Source organism: Filicampus tigris, chromosome 2 (genome assembly GCF_054856515.1).
Source record: "Filicampus tigris isolate MCC_2025a chromosome 2, RoL_Ftig_1.0, whole genome shotgun sequence".
NCBI classification, from domain to species: Eukaryota; Metazoa; Chordata; class Actinopteri; order Syngnathiformes; family Syngnathidae; genus Filicampus; species Filicampus tigris.
Window position 1 is genome coordinate 25,317,882 of NC_141218.1, and position 13,623 is coordinate 25,331,504.

A 13,623-nucleotide genomic window follows, 5' to 3' on the forward strand; every position below is an offset into this window, starting at 1 on the left:
GCTACAAACTATAATTTTGTTAGTCGACTAATCACCAACAGTAGTCGCGATTAGTCAACTAATCGGATCGGAAACCACGGCATAATCGCACCAGGCTCTTCCATCGGTCGCTCACAGCTAGAATTCTTTAAGGTATGCACAAAAGAATAATAAAGACAGTTAAGATGAAAGTGCATTCAACTTGTATTAAACTGTGCAGCTTGTGCCAACATTCCTGTTTATAAATGATGGAGTAATTGAAATTGAAGGCGATACTGTGGCCTTAATTTTTGTTAGCTTTCAATGTTTAGGGCATTTTAAAATGGAAGCCAAAACTATACAATATTCTGAGTTACACTAATACTATGAAACTACCTATAAATACTAAAAGAAATACTTATTCAACTCGGGTTTGAATAGTTAAAAATTGTTTCACCCACAAAAAGAGCTAAAAAAAATCACGCCATGAAGGTTGAAGGTCGTTGTGGGCGATACCAGTGATTTTGGATTCGATCCGATACCAAGTCTGGACCAAATATCGCGATACCTATTTGATATTGATACCGGAAGTGACTTTTAATTTTTTTATACAAAGCTGCAAACAAAACCACGTGTACTGCCGCTGCGCTCACACCAGTGGGAGGGTACACATCATCAGTGGGACCAAACTACTCTGAACTATTTTGTTATCACTTCCATGTCATCTTGTCAACCGTGGCGTGGACTCCATGCAGTGCCTACGAGTCGTGGGCCTTCACCCTGATCGTTCTTCATCCAATACAATGCGTTTACAAAGTTCTGGTGGGCGGGACCAGAGCCAGCAGTCTGTTTCTGCCAAGGCAGAAAGCTCTTTGCCCTTGGCAACACATACTTGAACCAAAAATGCTGATTGGATGATAATACAACCTTCTAAATTATGGATTGATAAATATATTATACAGTATATATGAATTAATTGCAGATATCAATACTTTTGCTTGAGGATCCATACGTAAAATTGAGTACTCTGGATTGGAATATCAATATTTTGGTATCAATCTGCCCATCCCTAGTTGAAGGCAGTCAGGTCGGCCGTCCCTGCCGATGAGGGGTCCCTTATTTATTTTTCCGGGAGTTGGCAACTCTAGACTGTCCTTATGTCATATATGAAATCGGGAATCAGCCATAACGTGCTTCCGTTTTAGATGCTAGTTTTTCACTGCCGTGATGCTACGAAAGGTGAGATATACATCGTGTTAATTAACTGAATTTGTTGTTAACTTTCACTTGGGTAGCCATGACAACATTCACGGATGACCCCGATAACTACTACCGCGCATGTGCGTTGCAGACAGTCATGACACGAGAGAGCTATGGTGTTAGATTGATGCCACAATTACATCAGCGTAATGTCAAATACCGCATACAAAATTGTGTTTCCGGTGTACAAAACCGTCTACCTGCACGCACAAGATTGTTTTTTACGCTTGCTTCTTCTCTCTACTACGCATAAAATACGCTGATTCACGCTTGCGATGCAAGTGTTAATCGGGCCACAATTTTTAACCAATCAGGAGTCGGACAGCTGACGTAATTGTGGCATCAATCTAACGCCATACAGAGCGGCTATAATTAACATGGCGTTGCGAATCGACTATTTTATTTTTTTACCTCGATGCATATTTTAAGCATTTATATCGATGTTCGATAAATCGTTTCATCCCTAGTAATCAATGATAACTAATAACGTTATTATTTGTTTCAACATGACACATCTGTTATGTTAAATTCTCAGAAATGCGAGAGAATGATTGGATTGGAGGATCAACCATTACATTAGACTGCAGCTTATCAGATAAAAGACAATACCAGACAGACTTAAGGTTGTGAGTGTAAGAGTCATATTGAGGCAGTAGGGAAACATGTTCTCTGAGACTGTATTGGCTTGGGTGTCACTTTTAGTCAAAGTAAATGACTGCTGATGTGAGTGGATCCAATTAATCACACCACACATACACACAGCGCAAATGTTCATAATGTTTCACAATGTACTTTGTCGTTGACCTCACTGCTGTTTTTCCCTCAGGTCACCTAATTGTCCATTGAATATGTCAACGCCTCCCCCAACGGGAACTGGGGCGTAGATTTCCGCTGTTAGCTCGGAAGCAAATGTCGACTGGATGGAATTTCCACCTGATTTAATGCCCCTCTGTTTTTATACATATGTGGAATATAAGAACAGGAATACATGTATTCATTGTGCAATCCTGCTCTGGAACACTGTGTTCTGTGATTTCGAGTTAATGACTGTATGTAGCCTATATGAGCAAAAGTGTCATATAACTGATTGGGATTGTATGCCTTTCTTCATAATTTATCATCTTTTAATGACATTTTGGAGAATTCCATGCTTCCAACTTGTATGGAAAAAGACAAAGACAAAACAGCATAAAGGTTTTGGTGCATGTGGAAAACTTTGGGATGAATGAGATGAGAGATTGTGAGCCATTCACTTCAGTGATCTCCTCACACATATTCCTAAATGGGCAAACATTCTCACAGGCACACTCTAAAACGCTTTTACAAAGTCTCCCCAGAAGAGTGGAAGCCTGGCTCCCAATTTACAAAACTTAGTCCTTCCGCTCATTCCAACAACTTCTTCAAAAGTTGCTAATACACTGCAGGGGCTGGACTGTGATTCTGGAATATTTTTAATTTTCTGGGAATGAACATGTCTTTAATACTGGCCTACTGTCCCTGGGGAAGGACTGCCCTCTCTTTTAGAGCAATCCGGGTTCATTTTAGGTAAGACAGACATTCTTCCAGAATAATTATTTCTTTAGATAAAGATTTTAATTTGGGCTTGTTCACCGTCAGCATTATACATTCATATCCCATCTTCAGTACAGTGTGTCTCCCTACATGAACCATATTTCAAATAGCCTAGTATGTCATTTCAGTGTTGTAGATAACACAGCCAAAGGCTAGTCTGTCACAGTTCTTACCTAAATTAAATAATTAAATATAATAACATATCAATAATAATATGTTTAATTGTTTTGCTCTCCCATTAGTTTGAGACCAGATTACAGTTTGTGGACACTTTGACTTTGGGATTACATTTTTACAAGACTTTATATTAACGGTGATACAGAGGTTTGGTCTGATTGTTCCAACAATTTCAATATTCTATTGATTGCATCGGACTGGGGATCTTTTATACTGTAGTATACATTACGTAGAGTAGGCCTTACAATAGACATTATCGAGCATATCAAATATTCATTATATTGTGTGTGTAATGCCTTTGAACATGTGCAAATGCATCATTATCTCTCCTTGTAATGTAAAGTGCTGATTTCCGCTTTACAACAATTTGGGTGGTTGTTGGGCCATTAGATAGTGACGCCATGCACAATCACACCATTAACTTTGTGATACATTAACAAAACACAAGCAAATGCTAGAAGTGAGACAGTATTAGTTGTGAAGATAAATCATTCCAGAGATTGTAAAAATATGCAAATGAAAGCCCTAACCTGAAGGCAAGCCCAAACCATCACACACACACACACACTCAGACGCATAGGTGATTATTTTCTGATAATCTAATTAATCCATTATTGCTGTGAAGCTCAACACATTTGTCTTGAGAAACGTGGTCTTTCCTCACCTTGTAATTACTCAAAAACTAAGAATTAAACGGAAACCTCCATCCCCATTACACGTGACGTGATTATAAAGAAAAGTTCCACAGTAATCATGGATGCAGCTCAGAAGCAGTTCAAGCATCTCTTGGAAGTTTTTGTGGGAACTTTTGCCTCCTGCGGGCTTGCATTAGACAGTGAGATGCTGGTCATAAGGGAACGATTGTAACAGATGGGTCTCCCTCAATGTCATCAACATTGCAAACTCCCTGTGAGGATGCGTTTTCTCTGCTGCTCTTACACCTTCAAGTGACTGAAGTGTATGATGACAACATATGTTGTTGACTTGTGTCCTTGTATGTTTTGAGTGTGAGTCGTGAAACAGGGCGTTGTGTGGTGTGACAGCAAGGTAGGGTGTAATGGCAGGAAGGGAGGCTGCAGCTTTGAGACGCTCCCTCATAAACAGTTTCTGTGCGTATAAACACTGTCGTGCAGACTGCGCGCAGCGGGGGGGTGCGTGATAGCAGATTGCGTGTTCACGTCGTGTCAAATGGTCAGACTGCTGAGCTCAGTGTGAAGCTGATGTCAACTTCGTGGGGTAAAAACTTACAAAACAAAGCAGACATTTTAGGAGGCAATTAAGCTTCAATCATAATTCTCGAGCAACAAAACTACAATATAAGGGAATAGAGTCACCACACACACTATTAGGTATAGGATGGTTTTGTGTGTCTAATGAACTGACGAAAGAGCATTACACTTTTTGTTTGTTTGCTTGCTCGTTTGTTTGCATTTGAATCTCAGCCATGGTTTGAGGAGCAAGGGGACAAAGTCAAACCACCACCGTCCAATATGGCATTGACCTCTGATTTGAGTCGGCACCGACCTAGGATTGTCGGGGGGCGCGGGGGGACGGGTGTATTCGGGGCTGAAATCGGGCCAATTATCCCGCCGTGTGAACCGGGTTTAAGATTATTGAGTTATTGAGACCCCTGCTGCCTCTTTATCCGCCATGTTTGTTCACTCCGAAGTCTCGTTTAATCTCGAGGGTTTTTACGAGATTTTCCATGTGACGTGGGAATATCTGTGAATGAATCGGTTTGTGCGTGACGTGTTGATCTTGCCGTGTGGGTGCACACCACGCACGGTACGTTCAAAACTGTTATACCCGTGATTTTTTTCCTGTCGTGTGTGGGGTCTCTCCGAGTTAGGAATTCGGCCGACAATTTTAAAATCTTGCCGTGTGAAACAGGCTTTAGCAAAAAAGAAACACTGTCATAATTTATTTCCCCAGATCAATAACCTATGGTACAAACGTACCAAAGCTACTGTCAGGTTCACACCAAGTGAGACATTAGTAAACAACGCACACAATGAGGAGAGAAGACACTCGGCACAATATTGTCTTTTTCCTTGCAAGGAGAGCGCAGGGAAGTGTACTATTACAGTTCCTAAAACCCGCTACCCGGCTCCTTCGTCTCCTCTCTTTTTGTTTTCTTATTATTAATCAGACTACCGAAGAAAAGAAAGTAAAACTACTATAGTGGGTCTGAATATTACTATTGCTCAGTGTTTCGCTCCTGATCTTTAAAGGGTTAGGGTTTAAAGGGGACTTATTCAAGTTCTTTTGTGGTAGGGTTTATTCTTTATTTTGAGCCATTTTTAGTTTATTGATTTTATTTTACTTATTTATTTTCAAGACGTTATCCATGTTTGAGTCAAGTCAAGCCAAATTTATTAGTTTAGCCCTTAATCACAAGAAAGTCTCAAAGGGCTTCACATGCCCATAGCTGACAACATATTAACGACATCCCCATCCAATTTCTATGATTTTCCGTTGAGGTCACAGGTAACTGGAGCCTATTCCAGCTGACTCGAGGTGAATCACAGACTATACCCTGGACTGGTCATCAGTCAATCACAGGCAGTAGCGGAGACAGAGCGGGGGCAAGGGAGCGGTCGCCCCAGGGCCCACAAGCTCACAGGGCCCATGGTAGGTCCCCGTTTTGTAGGATGCGTTCATGTATAATCGTAACTGTATACAATATAATGATAGAATGTGCTGTGTGGGCCCCCTACACCAACCTTTGTTCTGGACTAAAAATCCACCTCCGCCCTTGCTTAGTCTGACCCTTTTTTAAAACTTATCGCTCCCTGTCCTCCATCCAAAAAATGGGCGTTTGTCTTGACGGACCGTTCCGGCCCCCGGGACGGACTGCCCAGTTCTGTTAATTTCATTTGCACTCCATACACTCACTTTGTCACATTCTTAAACTCTTACCCATGTGTAAAAAGAAGGTAACTACTGTAAAGTGTACAACTTTGATAGCAAATGACGATGTGGATGATGATGCTAGATTCTTACTGCTTAGAATGTGAGTTTGTTTCCTAAACTTCTGGTGAGGACCGAGCTCTGCTGCAAATGGAGAAAAACTGCAAGTAATACATATCTCCCTCAAAAGGTTTATAATTGCCTAAAGAAGACACCATTTTCTGGCAAATCATTAATTGTCAAAATTAATCCCCTCAACGCACTGCTTTTCTTAGCACCCCTTGATGAGACTCTTCCTTTTTTATAGATTTTTGGTTGCAAAAAAAGAAGAATAAAAAGCTGAATGAAGGCAAAAATCTTTTGCAAGTAGTTTCCAACTGCTTCAGCTTTCCCCTTATGGTAGGGGTGGGCGATATGGCAAAAATATCATCACAATTTTTTAAAAATAAAATCACGATCACGATTTTATCATGATTCTTTTTTTACATCGTTTTTTAAGACTTAAAACGTGTATAAAACTCTAAAAGAAAAAAAATGACATTTTAAGTCAGTTAAGCTTTCTGAACAGGTTTTAATTTGAATAGTGCCAGTTTTTATCAAAATGTGCAGTGAATGTAAACGTAAAAGGTAACATAACGTAAACATAAAAACACAGCTCGTAACGTGGGCCTTGTACTTTGAAGAGTCTTTTAAAGCCCTTGTTTTCCACTGTTTTAATGGGAAACATGTCTTCAGCAAGGTAGTAAGTCACTGCCTCAGTTACTTCTTTGCACTGCTTGCCTGTTTTTTGATATGGAGTACTCTTGTTAAATGACTGTGTTGCCGTGGGTTGCGTTAGCTTGGAGCTAGCGGCTGCCTCTGGCTACCATGTGTCTGATCTCCGTTTGCTTTGGCTGTTGGCGCTGACGTCCTGGTTTGCGCTTTCTCCTTCGATCAAAAGCCAAACCAAATCGACACAGTGGATGTGGAGTTTCTTTTCGGGACCAACTCTGCTTCGTGGTGACTTTCCGCTCTAGCTTCCCGCTATACAAACAAACAGGGAGGCGGGGAGTGTCATGGACCGTGCACTGTGCGTGCTGTGATATGTTGGTCGGGTTTACGTGTCAGCGGCTTTGCGCCGCCATAGAGCTAAACTGTTTAGAATGTGCCATGTAGACGATCAAACGATCTTTCGGCTTTATGAGTTCGCACTTTAAACCGCTTAACGATCTAATATCGTCATATCGCCCACCCCTACCTTATGGTGTTAAACTTTGGATCTGTGACAGTTGGAATGTGTGTTTTTCGACATGAACCACTAGGTTGAATGATACCCGTGCCTTGAATGTCCCATGCCAGTCCCATGCAATCCTCCACTCAGTCCACTCACTTCAGAAGGGGAGTGTTTGTAGTTGAGAAGTAATGCTGCTGGAGGCTGCGCCTCTCCTCTCCTTGCCCTGCATGTTGCCAGGACACCTGTCAGGTCTTCAAGGTCAAACAGTCTCTCATCCTCGCACTTAAACAAATGTCACTCATAACACTACCGTTTTTTGTTATTGTTGTTTTATGGAAACTATGCATCTGTAGTGTCCATCCAGCCGTTCATCCATTTTCCAAACCGCTTATCCTCAGTATAGGATCATCATCCATCCATAGTTTCAAGATTTCCAGACTTTGTTGCAATGTGGTTAGCTTTCATGGCTATGCTTGACTGGGATACACAAATGGAGAGTCATTAAATGTAACACTATCATATGTCATGTAACCCTCTTAAAGAACGGTATGTGCTTTGAAGAGCCATTAACTTGAATTATAGATAAGAACATAATAGCCTTGTAATTAGGAATCCTCACATTTTGCACTTTTTTGTGCCATCATATACAAACTTTCTTGTGCCATCATATACAAACTTTCTGATGCATTCAGTATGTGTCGTTTTAGAGGCCAATTCAGTCCATATTTTATTTATGATCATGTCTCTACTGATTGCATTATCCTTTTCCCACTTTAACTGATGATTTTACTATATCAAAGCAAGAAACTGTTGAATGAAGACAGGTTGGTTAACCAAAGTTAGGGTTTTTTTTCAGTCATTTAGGGCACGTTAAGAAAAACTCATCTTGGGGCCCTAATGTAAATTGAAACTACTACTTTCTAAGGTCACTATCTTAAGTCGTCATCAATCGCATCACCTCTCATTCCACTTGCAGAGCCCTTGACCACCATTTGTAGATACGCTTTAGCAAGCACAATTTGTTGAAATCTTTGAGAAGTAATTGGGCTTTCCCGTGTCCTACATCCTAATAATTCAATGAGATGTTATTTGATTAATACAATCATGGCATATTTATTGCTGTCATAAATTACTGTTCCTATCATTATAGCAGGACAGCTTGAATGCTAATGTGATGCATCACCAAATGAAAGAACACTAGTGAGCTTGGCTGGATTTATGCTGTTTTCTGACTCCACAGTATAGCCTTGACTCAGCACAGCTCCACTTGTATCAGTTTTACACTTCAAAATAGTACAGTGGTGAACTAAAACCATGCACTGAATGCTTCAGTCAAATAGTGACCTCTTAACAAACAACAACAAGAATGTGGATCTACTGACAAGGAGACACATTTTATCCAAGAGGGCATAAATAAATCCCAGTAGTACCTGGAAGTACCCGCTTTTGCCAATAGAAAAGCATCAACAGAGGGTATAGAGCCATGTCAAGCTGAGTAAATATCATGCAGTGCAAAAGGGGTAATAGACTACCATAATCCACCACCAGTACCGTGGTCCGTCATCAGTTTGCTGAGCTCAGAAGTATGCTATGCTAGAACAAAAATTTTCAGAGGCACAAGCAGCACGAGGGCGCGAAATGATATTCATATTCATGGCACACGCAAGCAAAATGAGCAAAACATCTGAGTCTGCCAGAAAGTGGTCTCGCCAATCTTCAAGGACAAGGAAACTTCTGACATTGGTTTGAGTCATTCACTCAATCTCCACATCAAACCAATGTGCTGTGAATGTGTCAAAATTGTGTCCAACGATGCCAAATCTTAAACAATATCATAGAGTAACAACAGCCTTCCTTGTTTAATATGAATGCCATCCGTGCAAGTGTGCTCAGAGACACTGCAAATCAGGCCATAGTTTGACGGAGAAAATACAATACAATACAATACAATACAATTTTATTTATATAGCGCATTTCATAACAGCTAGAGCTGTAACAAAGCACTTTACAATACAATACATGAAACAAAAATAATAAAAGGCTGTGGTACATGTATTAATAAATATAGACATAAATAATATATCAAATATAAATAAATAAAGCCAATAAATTGACATAAAACACTATATAAAATTGACACCGGAAAAGAGCAGAAAAATTCAGGTCTGATCAAAAGCCAGAGAAAAGAAATGTGTCTTCAACTGGGTTTTAAAAATGGACTGAGAAGGGGCCTGCCTAACAATCAATGGGAGGTCATTCCAGAGGGAAGGACCAGCCACAGAAAAGGCTCGATCCCCTCTGAGGCTCCGCTTGGTCCTTGGCACCTCGAGCAGCGTCTGGTCTGCAGACCTGAGGCTGCGGGAAGGTGCGTAGGAGTGGAGGAGCTCGGAGAGGTACGCCGGGGCGAAACCATTTAATGATTTAAAGACAAATAGGAGAATCTTAAATTGAACCCTGAAATGCACTGGGAGCCAGTGAACCTACAAAACAAGACACAAATAGAACACATCCATGCAGACATGAGCAAAAATAGTAACACCTTAAATCATTCTCTCTAAGCAAATATGAGAAGGGACATAACCCGTAATCCACAGGGAAGTAATCTGAGTGAATGTGCATTTGGATTACCAATCTGGGACCCTCTAATCTGAAACGAGAGTTTGTGGATGAGCTTCTGCATTTCTGTGTAGAGATCCAGCAATTAATCCATAGATGATCATGACTGTGAATACTGTAGTTTTCCCAATCTTTGAATCCAAGATATCAGTTGGAATGTAACCCAACATGTTTCTATACAGGACACCAAATGTCATCGTTTTGCTCCTTCTAGAAAACAATTTGACGAGAAAAACTGTTCGACTAATGGTGCCCTTAAATTGACAGTACAGCATACAGAATATGACTGCTGACAATTACACAATTTAGCAAGTAAAATAGGGTTAGGTGTACATTAATCAGAAATAAAATGAACTTTTTTAGATTTTGGCAAAAGGCTGCAATAACACATTAAGTGAAAAAATTTCAAGTGGTCTGAATACTTTCAGTGCCGCTATGTATATATGACACAGAAAGTATATGTGCTATATATATATATATATATATATATATATATATATATATATATATATATATATATATATATATCATCATCGCTGTCCTGTGAAAAAACACGTATCTCCAATTTTGGAAACTTTTTAAATTTTTACTTGAATGTGATTTCTGTAATGCGGAAACATGATTCGAGTAAAAAAAAAAAAAAATGGAAAAAAAAATGGAGATAAGTGTTTTTCACATGACAGCGACGATTGATATATATATAAACACACACACACACACACACATATAAAAGATCTCATGGAATAGTTTTACATTGTAAATTTAAATCATTCCCACAATGTGATGTTCTGGTGCCACCTAGTGTGCCAAAAAATAAGTTCTGCACAGTACAGTGACAAGGAAATATCTGAAGTTTATGAATAGCGCAGTTCATTGGAACAATCTTCTGCTCAAAAAACACAAATCCACACATTTTTTATGTTTTGAATGAGTTCATAACTTTCATATTAATGTGACACATAACACCAAAACAAGAAAGACAACTAAAGACTGTATGCATAAGGAAATAAATAATGAACAAAACATTTAATGTTTTTTCATCCCAACAATGACAGCCAAAAGTGATCATTTCACCATTGTATGCCAAGTATGGAGCATATTATTGATTGATTTACATTTAAGTCTATATATTTAAAATATCTTCCCCTAAAATCAACTTGTCTAGTAAATCACTTGCTGTTTTGCCCCCCTTCCTTGTCTTTGCTCTTGTCCCGCGGTATGCGGCCCATGTTGTAAAACTCCTTGTTTGGCCGCATGTCAGTGAGGTGGGCGAGCCGGTTAGACATGGCGAAGAAGGCCGCGATGGCAGCGATGTCCCAGGCGTCCTCGCTGTCAAAGCCCACTTCCTCTAAGGACTTAAAATGCTGCTCAGTGATGGTGTCTGCGCGGCACACTGCCATTGCAAAGTCCAACATGGCTCGCTCTCGCGGTTGCAGCTCTGCATTCTCATAGTTGACCACAACCTGAGGGAGAAGTTAGAGGGAGCTCATGAGGATTTTCTCATGTGAGCTGACATCAGGCAGAAAAACTATTTTAGAGTGGCACGTGCCATATAACATTACAGAAAATGGGAGTGTCGGGTCAATATGTATAACAATGACAATGAAATGCTCTCAAGAGAAACATGTAGACAGAACTTCAAAAAGAAGTATGCACAGTACTGACTCTGCTCCTTACATAATACAGTACATTCAATTGTCCATGTTTGTTTTTGTGTACCATAATATACAAATGGATCTGACTTAACTTAAATGTTAATTAGCATAAACAATAGGGAATAGTCTGTCACTGACGCTACCTGGTCTGCGAGGGTAGGGTTCTTTGAGTAGATGCGGTGAAGTGCACTGTGGGAAACCACACAGTAAAGACACTTATTATGGATGCTGGTGGCCACCACAATTAGCTCACGATCTGCCTTGGTTAGTCCACCTGGAAGCCAAAAGAATCACAGTACAATATTGATCAATACAAAAAGTGATTGCATTAGAATCATAGAATGCAATTCACCGATACAGAAGGGCAACATACTTTTTTTTTTTTATCCTTCGTGATATTGTACATTGTAATTAGTTTTGGTTTGCTTGATGCCCAAAGAAAGGTGTGTAAAATATCTACATTTTTCTTTTTATCTTTAAAACAACAAAAAATTCTTTTGATTTTTTTTAATTAAAAAAACAACAACAAAACAAATTTCATTGATTCATGTGTTTTTTGGACAGTGACATTCGTACACTAACTGTGACTACTGGTTGATTTTAACCAGAAAATAATATTTTGAATTTAACTTAATTTAACAGCCAAACAAATTCTGAAGTCTATAAAACCATTTTGTCTGGTAATTTACATTAAAATGCATCCAACCTATTTGGGAGATGTTTCATCACGCAACAAGATAATGACCCAACAAACAACGCCAAAACAACAAAGGACTTCATTGGGGTGGGGGTGTAAGGTTTAGACTGGCCAAGTCAACCACTAGACCTTAATCCAATAAAGCCTGCATTTTACCTCCTGAAGAAGAGACTGTTGGGAGAAACCCTCAGAAACAAGCAAGAACTGACAGAGGCTGCAGTAAAGGCCTGGAAATGCATTTCAAATGAAGAATGCAACAGTCTGGTGAAGGCAATGGGTTGCAGGCTTGATGCAGTTATTATAAGTAAGGGATATGCCACCAAAGAATTAAATGATGGAATTAAACTCACTTGACGAGTGTGTGGCTTCAAACAAAAGGTATTCCGTCCTGAGTTGTTTCACACATGTAGATAAAAGCTGGTATTCTGAACTTTTGGGTGATATTCATCTTTTGATTGGAAACCCAAATGACTTCAGTATACAACAAAAGCAAAGGAATTGACCGTTCAGCCCTTTTGGATGGGACTTGTATGGCACCCATGTATAGTAGGCACAGCGACTAAATGCTCTTCCACTAGATGGAAGAAGACACATAATTAACTTGTGCATCTACTTTTAGTGGCATTTGTGTTATATTGTGTGTCGTAAGATCAGAAACACTGCAGTGGAGCTACACGACTGACAGCAGAAAAAAAAATAGCAAATGAACATTCCCTCTAGATAGCGTGGGTTTGGGGGCAACCTAAGCGACCACTAGTGGACTACATTTCGGTCGTAAAGACTTGCCTCAATGCAGCCCCCGAGACGTTGCTCGAAGTCAAATCTTGTGTGCTATTTGTATACAACACAACGTATGTACAGTATGTCCACTTTAAACAATGCATGTCATACTCTTATTCAGTATCCTGCATGCACACCTGTCTCTTTGCTCATGAGTTCATTGTAGTAAGAGAAGAAGGCTCGAAACTCTGCAGGTCTGTGAGAGAGGGCTTTGAAGACATTTGGTAAGAATCCTCCCTATAAACAAACACGTTACGGTCACAATATCGCAGTTATATCACATGGCGCTTTGTGTATTTGTGCGCGCGTACGCGCGCGTGTATGTTTGTGTGCGTGTAAGTGTGTGTGCTTGTGTCTACCTTGGACTCTACTTCCTCCATAAGTTCCACTATGTCAGAGGGCAAGTCTTTCTTGTAAGGAACTGGATAGCGACTGATTCTTTCCGGAGGATCACTGGAGAAAGGTCTTGCCCCGGCGGCATTCTCCTCGGCTCGCAGAAGCAGACAGCCCAAACGCGAGGATTTCTGGACGCAATGAAGCACGGTTACAAGACACACGGAAATATTAAACGTCGAACGAATGATTTGACTGACAACTTACAAGGTGAGGGGACAACAGAAACAACCTGCGGACAAAGATACTCGCCATTAGAATCAAGTTTCCACTCTGTTTCAGTATTTATCCTTTACAGTCAAAAACTCAGTTTCACTTTTTTCGGGATGAAACCTATCCAATCACAGTACCGTGTTATGGACACGCCTGTCGTTTCACACACTCGTCATAGG

At 40.1% G+C, this 13,623-nt stretch overlaps 1 protein-coding gene across 2 annotated transcripts; it reads right to left on the reverse strand.

Annotated features, from left to right (window-relative positions):
• Positions 1-10,539: 10,539 nt before the first annotated feature.
• On the reverse strand, positions 10,540-13,605 carry LOC147151899 (uncharacterized). 2 transcript variants are annotated; one of them, XM_086024665.1, is made up of 5 exons: positions 13,439-13,605; positions 13,198-13,362; positions 12,976-13,075; positions 11,505-11,635; positions 10,540-11,169 (listed from the first exon to the last, which is right to left on the reverse strand). In XM_086024665.1, the coding sequence occupies exons 1-5, from the start codon at positions 13,484-13,486 to the stop codon at positions 10,876-10,878; spliced, it is 738 nt and encodes a 245-aa protein (XP_085880791.1). In that variant the 5' UTR covers positions 13,487-13,605; the 3' UTR covers positions 10,540-10,875. The 2 variants fall into 2 exon arrangements, with proteins under 2 accessions (XP_085880791.1, XP_085880792.1); XM_086024666.1 differs by having other exon boundaries at positions 13,484-13,598.
• Between the last annotated feature and the right edge of the window lie 18 nt (positions 13,606-13,623).

Coding starts and splice junctions, on each gene's coding strand:
- LOC147151899 (XM_086024665.1), bottom strand. CDS start 13,486: ATGGCGAGTATCTTTGTCCGCAGGTTGTTTCTGTTGTCCCCTCACCTT. Junction 13,363..13,438: donor TTCTGTTGTCCCCTCACCTT/GTAAGTTGTCAG, acceptor CATTGCGTCCAG/AAATCCTCGCGTTTGGGCTG. Junction 11,636..12,975: donor ACTCATGAGCAAAGAGACAG/GTGTGCATGCAG, acceptor TTTGGCTTCCAG/GTGGACTAACCAAGGCAGAT.